This window comes from Ipomoea nil, unplaced genomic scaffold (genome assembly GCF_001879475.1).
Source record: "Ipomoea nil cultivar Tokyo-kokei standard unplaced genomic scaffold, Asagao_1.1 scaffold3069, whole genome shotgun sequence".
NCBI lineage: Eukaryota > Viridiplantae > Streptophyta > Magnoliopsida > Solanales > Convolvulaceae > Ipomoea > Ipomoea nil.
In genome coordinates, this window is record NW_017619497.1 from 9,745,920 (window position 1) to 9,758,527 (window position 12,608).

At 33.3% G+C, this 12,608-nt stretch overlaps 1 protein-coding gene across 1 annotated transcript; it reads left to right on the plus strand.

The window, feature by feature from the left end:
* Positions 1–9,516: 9,516 nt before the first annotated feature.
* Positions 9,517–12,156, plus strand: LOC109165174 (probable cinnamyl alcohol dehydrogenase 1). The gene is made up of 5 exons (XM_019313823.1): positions 9,517–9,787; positions 9,913–10,026; positions 10,113–10,340; positions 10,867–11,306; positions 11,754–12,156. The coding sequence occupies exons 1-5, from the start codon at positions 9,699–9,701 to the stop codon at positions 11,957–11,959; spliced, it is 1,077 nt and encodes a 358-aa protein (XP_019169368.1). The 5' UTR covers positions 9,517–9,698; the 3' UTR covers positions 11,960–12,156.
* Positions 12,157–12,608: the final 452 nt, after the last annotated feature.

Consider the following 12,608-nt stretch of genomic DNA (forward strand, 5'->3'; position numbering starts at 1 on the left):
GACATTTACTAATTCCTTAATCTCTGTTCGCACTTAAGAACTGATTCAATTAAGGGGGTAATTTAAAACTTGTAATACTTAAGAACTGATTCAATTAAGGGGCAAAGTGCTAAGGTAATTTAACTATACTTTCTCCACTGAGGCTCGAAATCACAACCTTCCACTTTGAAGTCCACCCCGGATACCATTAGACCACATAGTCCTGGTATGTGCATGTGAGCCTAAATGACCTGTCATACCCTAACCTATATTGGATAACAAAGCATGGGTAATACCTCTAACATCAGGCATTAACAAAAATTTAATAAATCTTTATCAATTTTATGATAAAATATAAATAACCTATCATTGTAAAATGAAAGGTTCATTTTCTGTAAAATAAATATACTGCAATGGTATTTCGCTTTCACGAAGAAGAAGTTGAAGTAGAATTCTTCTTAGTAGGGCCGTAGAATTCTTCTTAGTAGGGCCCCCAGCTCACTGGATATTCTGATCTCATCATACTATATGTTATGTTATATAATTCATTTGTATAAATATTTGGCTAATAATTCTATTAACTCCAATTGATGTTCCAAAAAAAACAAAACAAAACAAAAAACTCCAATTGATTATATATGTGCATAGAATTAATTTCACTTTTGGTCCTACGACTTTTGAGTTCTTATCATTTTTGGTGCACAACTTTAAATTTTTTCAATATTGGTGCCTAACTTTGTTATTTTTATCAGTTTTGGTCCTTCCAGTCAAATTGACGGTAAAATATTTCCGGATTTTATATTTTAGGGGCAAAATCGTTATCACATGGAAAGATCTTCAATATTTAAACAAAAGAAAAATCATATTAAGAGGAAAAGAAGAGTTTTCCAATGGTCGAAACTATAAATCCCATAGATCTGTCTGGTTTCTGCCCATCTTCCCCATTATTCTCATCATCAAACACCTATAGATATGATTTTACGGTGATTTTGTTTAGATACTGGAGATGTTTCCTTGGGATGGCGATTTTACCCCTAACAATATAAAATCCAGCAACATTTAGCTGTCAATTTGGCCGAAAGGACCAAAATTGATAAAAATAACAAAGTTATGCACCAAAATTAAAAAAATTTAAAGTTGTGCACCAAAAGTGATAGAACATCAAAAGTTGTGGGACCAAAAGTGAAATTAATTCTATGTGCATATAATAAATATTAATTAATTAGCATATTTTTTTTTTTAAATAATATAGTCATGTACGTAATAATACAAATGCATTATGCTAAGGGTGTGTTTGGAGCCAGGAAAACGATTTCTGAAAAAAGAATTATTTTTCAAAAAATATTTTCATTTATAGTGTTTGGTTGCATTTCAAAAAACTGTTCTGATGTGTTTGGTTCATTTTCTGGAAATTAAACATTTTAATTTACGAAAAAACTTAAAGTTACAATCACTATTCAAAAAGTGCGTTTTGAGTGAAATTTAAATTGTGATCTTAATAAACAAATGACAATAACGAATTAAATCAACCCACCTAAATTTTCACTAGTTGGACCACTCAAACAAAGAATATCAATAGACAATTCCTACGAAAAATCAAAATTTAAAATTTTGTATTACTAAAGATCAAGTTGCCCCAATTAACCCCTTACATCACTATCATATGTGGCTTAAAAAGACTGCATGCAAGTTTGTTAAGAAAAAAAATCGCAAATTTTTATATTATTTGTAGTCTTGCAAGAAAAATAAAATAAAATAAAAATAAGTCATATCGTTAAATGCACGACGCTACCACCAGTCGTCCATGCAACCACCACAAGGAACCGGCGAATAAGCACGTGCCAGCCACCACGTGACTACTGCATCTTCGATCACTCAATATACAACAATTGGGCAAACATTTTTTTGTTTTTTGTTTTTTTGTTTTTTTTTTTTACGTGTGTGTATAACATTCAATATATCTCATCACTGCAAGATTAATACATATCCGAGTGGACCCATGTAGTGACTTTATTCAAAAGAAATCTTGGTTGTGCATATAATATATTTAAACATAAATGTGGAATCTAATTATTAGTTTAGACTTTTAGTTGAGATAAAACACATGCTTCAATTATCTTGATACGAGTTTATTAATTTTAAACCACGCATACAAAAGTTGATATGTCAAGACGTAAAATTAAGTAAGAAAATATCAAAATAACAATTTTCTTATTTAATACTTCATATGTTTTATTTTATGTATTAAGTTTAGTTAACCATAGTTGATTAGAGTTATTTTATAGCTTCCTGGACTAACAAGTAACAATAATATATTAATGAAGTTTCCTGAGATCATATGTTCCTAATCTCAATATCAGATCAGATCATTAAGTATAAAGTTGGAAATGATTCAATATAATATAATAATAATAGTTATTTCGGTAGTCAATATCAACCAAACCTGTTTGCAATAGTTTTCATATCTATCTACATACATACAATACAATTCTAATAAGAGCTAATAATGTTAGGTCCTTAACTGGAACAAAAAACGGTCGGTACTATTGTTTCTTAAAATGAATAGTTCATATTAATTTGATTTTAGTATTTTTTTTATGATTTTTCTTATTTACCTTTTATTATATTATTTTCTTCCCTTAAATAACCTTAAATTCTGTTAGTATAAACTTTCTTAACGGAATATTCCATTAACTATTTATTATTCTTAACTTATTCATTGATTTCTATAAGAAATGTCTTAGGTTCGAATCTCATTTAAGCCCACTTACATTATGGCAATATATAGTAATAGGAGTATTTCGTATTTTTGGTTCTACGAGTATTGTAGTACTGACAATGTTAATTTACAATTTTTAAAATTTGTATAATTGGTCTACAAGTATCAATTTATTAGCGCAAATGATCATTTCGGTGAAATCTCCATCAATTTTTCACTGAAAAATTTATTTTCCCTTTATAGTAAGGGTATAATGATTTTTTCTTTTTGTGGAGATTTCACTAGAAGGATCATTTGTGCTAAGAAATTGATACTCATGGATCAATTATGTAAGTTTTGAAAGTTATGGATTAATTAGTGCGTTAATACTTGTGGGATCAGAAGTGCGAAAAACTCTATGGAGAAAACATGTTAATAAAAGGAAAAGACCATTATACCCTTGCTATAAAGGAAAAATAATTTTTCGATGAAAAGACCATTTGTACTAAGAAATTGATACTCATGGACCAATTATGCAAATTTTGAAAGTTATGGATCAACATTATTAGTGTCACAATACTCGTAGAACAAAAAGTGTGAAAAACTCATCGTAATAATAAAGCTTGCAAATTTTTTTTTAAAGCTACTGACTACATTGTAGTATCTGTTCATCTATATTTTCTCAACTTACTGAAGCACAAAAAGTCAACACAGTCTCTACTGAGACTAAATCTCATGACCTCCCATAAAGGTGAATCACTACATATCATCTGAGCAGAAGGTGCTTGTCATCTTGCAATTTAAATAACTTAAAAAAAAAAAAAAAAAGTTTATTCGGCTGTTATCCTCCGCACCGGTTCAAATGTACTCTGCATTGTTCCACAACTTCAATTCCAAGTTCCAACCACCAAGCTGTTCGCACGTGATGGCTTGGCGTTGTGCTCTTTCATTTTCTTCTGCTGCACTGCAATCTGGCTAGCATGCACAGCGGTAGCTCACCTGATGTCAAGTCAGGATTAGAAAGGTGGTACTGTGGTAGGGTGGGTTCCAGTTATACTTATACACTAGGGTCCACCATGTAAAGTAGATACTGGTCTTAAATTGTGTATTTTTAATATTAAAATTATAAACGTTTAAAATATAAATTGTGTGTTTAAGTTTTTAGTATTGGACTTGCCCCTGGTTAGTAAAGTGGTAGCTCACCTCACCTGATCTCAAGTTAGGACTAGAAGGGTGGCAAGGTGAGGGTTTGAACCCCACATTAAAAATTAATGGAGTTAGGCCCCCAAGTCAGAGTATGGTGTGTGTTGGGCTCCTTCTACACCCTCTTGTGACTTTAGGCGAGAGAGGTGATTCAACGATTTCATTAAGTGCGAGGACCATCATATCAACTTCATCACATATCTTTTTTCAGCTGCTAAATAAATCTCAAGTTTTGACAACTAATCACATACTTTGGCAACTAATCTAACTCACTTCTGGTTAATATTCATCTGTTTTTATACTAATACTAAAATTTATACTATATATACATATATACATACAAAGGTTATATATGAGACGGGGGTGGGATGGGAGTGGGGTGAGGGGGGCAACTGCCCCTGCCCCCTGCCCCTTTGGGTCCGTCCTTGGACAGCAGGATGTAAATATTGAGTATGGAACATTAATTAGATACCAATCAATCCATTTCTTGTGCAGTCTAGTAGTAATGCAACATGGTACCCAAAGACACATGCATGCAAAACATGACAGACAAAAAGTTAGTTGACAACATTGAATGCATGGAATGGCAGATCTAGGTAGAAGTATATGCAGAAGGAAAATGATAATTGAAAGGTGGTTAGGGAAGCAGAGACCGACGTAACAGTGCGTTCAGAAGACGTATTACTATCCGTCGCAATATTAGACACCATCAGAAAAGAAAAATTTAAAGCTATCTGTCGCAATATTAGACACCATCAGAAAAGAAAAATTTAAAGCTATCTGATACCAAATGAGAGATAATTATCTGAAGTGTATTCAATAATAATCAACAATAGAGTGTACCTACAATGATATATACAAGTGACTAATACTAAAGATTTATATGAAGACTATGACTCTTAGAGTCCTAATAGCCACTACTTTATATATATGTAAAGATGATAGAAAGTAGAAACTTGATAATAGTGAGTGCCATTATTGCTATTTTTTTTGTTTGTTTTTACTTGAAGCTGGAATTTGACAAAGATTAAAGGCAACGAGGTGGTCATTCATCAATGGTGCCCGGAGACATTGACAAATCACAGAACAATATCGTGATATGATAATATGATATGATATCTCAAACTCTCAATCATGGAACAATTTAAGTTGAATTGGTTAAACAGTCAATTTTTTAATCACAAAATTTATATTTTAAGTTCAATTTTTAAGGAAAACTGTTTATTGACCTTTTTGATTTGATTAGTTATTAACAAAATATGCTAATTTATCTCCTTGTAGTGTCTGACCGACTAAGGTTATAACATAATTTTATCCAATACGCTACTTATAACAATTTTAAGGTGAGAATTTACATTTCTGTTTACTCATCCCAATCATTAATTATCATTATTATTAAAAATAAAAACAATGGGTACGATAGTTCAACCCACATGAACAATGCGGTGGTATACTGATTCGTTTTGGGCTGAATAATGATGAGCTCAAGCCCATGGGCCATAATGTGACCCTCAAAAGCTCATCTGATAACATAATTCCGGACATTACGGCCCATAAGAAAGCAGCTGACAACTCACTTGGATCACACAATTGGCCCAAATATTTTACATAAAAATTTTTTCTTTGGGCAAATTGTGTGATCCAATTTACCCAGAAATAAATTAAATAATTAAATTCACCGTTTTTCTTTATTAGCTTATTTCTTTTGTCAATATTTTAACAATGGAGGGTATCAAGTATTCAATTTAATTTAAAAATTCTCCAAATTTAAAATATATTCTTTAGTTTATTAGTTATTTGATTAATTATTTAGTGATTTATTGTGTGTTTTTTATGATTTATTTATACTTTTAAGATGTACATTTGCTAGTTTAAAGGATTAGTTATGAAATTTGACAAAAATTAATATTAATTATTTAATTCGTGATCTTGGTTTTGATCTTCATCCCTAAATTTTGTGAATATCTAATTAATTAGTAAAATGAATATCAATTAATTATGAGAAAAAAATTGATGACAATATTACTGACAAAACTTTTTATTTGATAAAAAGTAATTATCTATATTTAATAAATGTAATTATTATTATAATTATTTTTTGTTTGAAGGCAAAAACAACCGACTGCATTAAGAAATTAATAAATGAGAAATACACAAGATTAGGGTCAAGTCCCGCGACCCAAGGACAGACAAGGAACCGGTTACTCGTGCAAACACATGAGCCACCTGATTTGCTGACCTCTTGACATGGCGAACAGATACGTTTGCAATGTCTCTAACAGTTATATGACATTACTTAATAACTAAACTCACATATGAGAAGTCATCTGAACAAGAATTAAAATTAACACAAAAATTTAAACAATATGATTCAACTAAGATATTATTACTTCCTCGATTCTTTAATCAAGTTAAAGCTTCTTTAACGACTATTACTTCAGCAAAATAGAGATCCTTACGACACATCAATCTTCCACACCGGGCTGCCACGTTGAACTAGTAACTGCGTGGCCTGCATGCATGGCACCATTAGATCCTTGAACTGCTGCCACATGGTACATAATTCACAACTTGCCATTATTGTTATTATTATTATTATATATTTTATATTATGTGAAAAATGTTAAAGTAATGATGGATCGTACTTATATAATTATGTATTTCATACATTATTGTATAAAGTATAATTAGAAATCATTATCAATAATAATCTATACAATAATATATAATATATGGTATATATAACTATATTTTTTTTTATAAAAAAGGGGATACCCTACATATACACATTATTTGGTTCAACTGAAGTTTGAACCTTACAGCTTCCACTTAAGGGAGCAACCCGATACTAGTGGACTACAAGTCACTTGGTATGGTATATATAACTATATGATACGATGATTTCTAATATCGACTAATATTGTAAATATTTTTTTACAACGTTGACCCCAATTCGATTTTCTGGCTCCACGTTGGTTGGGAGAACAACGTAACGATGTTTGATACAAAATCGTTGTCGACGCTGCTGGCACAACATCCCTATAAAATTCAACCAATTTGGGGTACCCTGAAAGTTAAGGCTCGATTTTTTAAGTTGACGAAATTATACTATGATTAGATATATTGTTATCCCTACTCATTCTGCACAATAATTATGATAAACAATTTAACGAACACACAATAATCAGTTATAAATTAATCAAAATCTAATAAATCAAATGTCAACTTAAGAAAAAAGAAATGATTATTATTATTATTATTATTTTTTTTTAAATAATAGTTGTAATATTCCTTGTGCACATGCTGATTAATTGTTTATAGGTGTGCAACGTTTGTCGAGTTGTTATACCATGGATGTTATGGTGTATCCTGGTCTTAAATATTGTATAAATTATGTATTTTTAGTATTGGAATTGTGATAATTCATTCTTAAAAAAATAATAAATCAATATATATCATTTTTAGACTGAAAAGTTTTGAAAAACTTTACGTGTAATCTTTCTTTAAATGAAAAAAATATAAATCAATTTCAATAACTGGAATTTATCGCTATCGAAGTTCGAATATTGATCTCTTCTCTTAAATATTACCTACTGTATTATTGAGTTAAGTTGGTATGGATTATGATCAGACGTTATGCCATGGAACCATGTTCACCATTCATGGTGAACACGGTTCCAACGGTGTTAGTACACCGTTATCTCTTTTTTTTTTTCTTTTTTTTTTCTTAATTAATTGCGTGACTTTTCTTCTTTATTTTCACATTTTGCGGTTTCACTTTAATTTGAGATGAACAAAGATTTCGGACATTCATAAATTATGAATTCATGCCTGCACATTCACTTTGGAACCATGCCTACACATTCCCGTCCGAAATCACGGACATTCATAACTTATGAATCCATGCTTGCACATTCACTTTGGAACCATGCCTACACATTCACTTTGGAACCATGAGATTATGAATTTTCTGTTATAAGATTATGAATTTTCTGTTATGAGATTATTAATTTTCTGTTATGAGATTATGAATTTATTTTCTGTTATGAGATTATGAATTTTCTGTTATGCGATTATGAATTTTCTGTTATGAGATTATGAATTTTCATTACATTCATAATTTCGGACATTCATAAATTATGAATTCATGTCTGCACATTCACTTTGGAACCATGCCTACATATTCCCGTCCGAAATCACGGACATTTATAAATTATGAATCCATGCCTGCACATTCACTTTGGAACCATGCCTACACATTCACTTTGGAACCATGAGATTATGAATTTTTTGTTATAAGATTATGAATTTTCTGTTATGAGATTATGAATTTTCAGTTGTGAGATTATGAATTTTCTGTTATGCGATTATGAATTTTCTGTTATGAGATTATGAATTTTCATAAAATTCATAATCTCATAACAGAAAATTCATAATTTGATCAAACGCGCGCCGTTAACTCCACATCCGCGAATTTTTTTTTTTTTTTTTTTTTTGCCTAAAAACGATGTCGTTTTGCTTTGTGTTCACCATTCTCGGTGAATACGATTCCATGACATAATTTGCGGATTATGATGTACCACTCTTACCAACCCAAATGGCGTAAATAAAACGGAGTAATTAATAGCTGCATTTACTATTATGACTCACAATCATATATGGTCATTGACAGTTTGAAAGTTCCTATTCTAATCAATCCAAGCATTCGAAGCGATGACGACGCTTTGACGTAACATCGCCCACCAAGTCACCTACTCCACCGGGACCCACTAGACTCTTACCTAGTCCGGACATAAGAAATAGTCATAATATTGTTTGTGTTTCTTTTTTCTCTAAAAGTTATCAATAATAATTTTCAAAACTTTTACTTTTCAAGTAAAAAACTAAAACTTCTTTTTGAAAATTGTTTGGATGAACTCTATGCAAGAGACATGTTAATATTTAATATTATCGACCATCAACGCTCGATAATATTAGTTCGAACGAAAGTTAGTTGCGTGAGAATACTTTGGTCCATGCAATATGTCGTAAAAAATGTTGAACTGTCTAACATATTTTCATTCCCAATGCCTAACTAATCTATTCCTAAATCGTAATCATTTAAGCACGTAAATCGAAATTTTCATTCCCAATGTTTAACCAACCTACCACATCTCGTATCTATATGATCTCTTGTAACATTTTAAAAGTGATTATAGCTTATAAATATTACGTCAATATACAAAAAATAAAAAATAAAAAAAAAATAGCAAACTCTGTTAAATCGAAAATGTTAGTCTTTGGCTTATTCAAAATCATCAATAACCTCATTCTTTCTACATTACTCTGTCCTTACAATCTTGATCTAAATTATTGTATTTTATACCATATGATTAAAAAAAAAAAACTATTTTCGAGGATATTCTTATTTTTAAACAAAACAAATGAACAATAAACAAATACATAGGAATCAAATGATTGTGTTTCTTCGTGAAAAAATCAATGGCTGTACTATTGGCATCTTAAACCCAATCAAGTTCTGGGGAAAAAGGTATAACCTCACCAACCCCCCATATCCCAATCGAGCTCTGTTGCAGCTGAGATGTCGTTTTGTCAATTTTTTTTTTTTTTTTTCCTTCGATTATTGAAAATGGATTTAATAAATTATTCCCGGCACTTCGCTGTCTGTTATCTTCTGGGTTGTAACTTGTAATCATAATACTATATATATATGGTGCGTTTGCCATCTGGTTTCCTTCAGTAAACCCAAGACTCCTTTCTTCCTTTCTTCAATACCACACTCTATCTTCTGCAGCCAAAAGCCTCCATTTTCAAGATTATGGGAAGCTTAGAGTCAGAGAGACAGACAGTGGGGTGGGCTGCAAGAGACCCATCTGGGGTTCTTTCCCCTTACACCTATAATCTCAGGTAAACCATCAGAGCCCTCTGAATCTCTGCATCAATTCTATGGTGTTCTTGGTTTTAGTAAGGAATAAGTCAATAAACACTGTAAAGCTTTAAACTTTTGCTGAAATTTTGGATTGGGCTGTCAGGAACACTGGGCCTGAAGATGTTTATATCAAGGTTCTGTGCTGTGGTCTCTGCCATAGTGATCTTCACCAGGTCAAGAATGACCTAGGCATGTCCAATTATCCCATGGTTCCAGGGTATATATCACACTTACATAAAGTCAATTCAATATTATCTATTCCCAGTTGTTTATTCATTTGATCTTTTTGGTTTTGGGGTGAAGGCATGAAGTGGTGGGTGAGGTGCTGGAAGTGGGATCAGATGTGGAAAGGTTCAAAGTGGGAGACACTATTGGAGTTGGGTTGATTGTAGGGTGTTGCAGGAACTGCCGCCCTTGCAATCAAGATATTGAGCAGTATTGCAGCAAGAAGATTTGGAATTACAATGATGTTTATACTGATGGCAAGCCCACCCAAGGAGGTTTTGCTGGTGAAATGGTTGTTGATCAGAAGTAAGGCATCAGCTTCCCTTAATTTCTCACCTTTTTGCTGTCCTTTAGGATGACTAGAGATGATCCTTATCTGTCAAATGCAAGTATTTGCTCATCATAGAAACTAAATGTGGTTTCGGGCAATCCTAGTCAAGTTGGTCGGCCTATTGCCTTGATAATCGCAATGTTTCAAATTTGTGGTCTTCTTGGTTTGAGTTGGTGAGTTAGGCTGGTTTACCTCCTTGTGGTTCTTTACGGGTGGATGATGAACAATGTTAATGCCATTTTTGTAGTTTGCACTAAAATATAATGCAAAGTATTTGTCAATGACCTTCTGGTCTAGTGGCATGAAGTGGCTCTCCTATATGGGAAGTTATGGGTTCGAGCTTGAGTGGGGGCTCTTTGTGCTTCAGTAGGTTGAGAAAGTAGTTATGGACAGATACTGCATTGTAACAGAGAAGCAAGTCAGAGTAACCCTAGCCAATTTGGTTGGGCTGAACCAATATGTTGTAATGGTTTTTTCTTAATCGATCTTCATCTCTTGTAGGTTTGTAGTGAAGATACCGGATGGTATGGCCCTAGAACAAGCAGCGCCTCTGCTTTGTGCTGGCGTGACAGTATACAGCCCATTGAACCATTTTGGACTGAAAGAGAGTGGGCTAAGGGGAGCAATCTTGGGGCTTGGAGGGGTTGGACACATGGGGGTGAAGATAGCCAAGGCATTTGGGCATCACATTACTGTCATAAGCTCTTCCGATAAGAAGAAAGAGGAAGCGTTAAACCACCTCGGGGCAGATGCCTATCTGGTGAGCTCAGATGCAGCGCAGATGCAAGAGGCTGCTGATTCACTTGACTACATTATTGACACCATCCCGGTTGGCCATCCTTTGGAGCCATACCTGTCTTTGCTTAAAGTTGATGGCAAGCTAATCTTGATGGGTGTTATTAACACCCCTTTGCAGTTTGTTACCCCCATGGTTATGCTTGGTAAGTTGCTCATCTTCTTACTAAGCTCCTAGATAGAATCAATTCCACGTTGCCAACACGCTAGGGAAATTGAAGCATGTGCTCCATCTCAACTAAAAGTCTCAACACGCCCCTCACGTGTGCTGTGGGTTCCAAGCAAAACGTGGACCGTAGTCCCATGACTTTTGGTCTGATATCAAATTGAAGCATGTGCTCCATCTCAACTAAAAGCCTAAGCTGATAGTTGGATTGCACATTAATGGCTATATGCTCAGGAATCTAGACAGTATACAAAGGCTTTCGAGAATCTAGAATCAATCATGGTTTGTTTGTGCATTGTCCCATGTTTTCTTGTCATTGATTTGCAATATTTTTAAACTCTGTCTTGTCGTGTTTAGCTGCATTATGAGTAGTTAAATGAGACACGGAAACCACTATCTACTAATCATATAATAATATGATTGTTAGGGAGGAAAACCATCACAGGAAGCTTCATAGGCAGCATGAAAGAGACGCAAGAAGTGCTGGAGTTCTGCAAGGAAAAGGGGTTGACCTCCCAGATTGAGGTGGTGAAGATGGATTACATCAACACCGCCATGGAGAGGCTCGAGAAGAATGACGTTAGGTACAGATTCGTGGTGGACGTTGCGGGAAGCAAACTCGACGACGCTTAATATACAAACACAACATATATACATTTGCTTAATTTGCTCGGATCAAACGTTTCTGTCTTTGTGATCCCAGGTTGTGTGGGGGGGCTTTGTCTAATTGTCTGTTTCAAATTTGCTTGTTTGAAAGTTTTCAAGAAACTGTGTCTGATTTAACATTATCAATATTTTCAATATAATTAATTAAAGGCTGAGTCGTTTTATGATTGTGAAATATACCAAACTTGAACTGTAAGTCTGTAACATTGTTGATTTGTGGCCACATCTCTCTCTCTCTCTTTCTTGCAAGAAGTCAGAAGAAAATGTTATCATTGCAGGGTAAGGTAAAATATAAGCTAAACTATCCACTACTAAGTTCTGATTGACCTTCAACTCTCGATCCCTGGCCATTTTTTTCAACTTTTAACTCTATAACCAGTTGAGCTACCCATATTCAGCATTACACAACTGGAAGCGGATTTAAATTTGTTACGTGTTATATCGCGTTGAGTTTGACTCTTAAAGAGTAGATAACGGTATTTGTCAAGAGATAGTTGGTGAGGTTTGGATAAGGTGGTGAGGACGTGCTCCTCTGTGTTGTCATACATAGTACTTTTGTCATACCTACAAGTTTTGACTAATGAATGCCATGTTCTGAGTAATAATGAAACAAGTT

Excerpts from the sequence above, each read along its gene's own strand:
- LOC109165174 (XM_019313823.1), top strand. The coding sequence starts at position 9,699 with ATGGGAAGCTTAGAGTCAGAGAGACAGACAGTGGGGTGGGCTGCAAGA. Across the intron at positions 10,027-10,112 it reads AATTATCCCATGGTTCCAGG|GCATGAAGTGGTGGGTGAGG; the intron begins GTATATATCACA and ends TTTGGGGTGAAG. Across the intron at positions 10,341-10,866 it reads GAAATGGTTGTTGATCAGAA|GTTTGTAGTGAAGATACCGG; the intron begins GTAAGGCATCAG and ends CATCTCTTGTAG.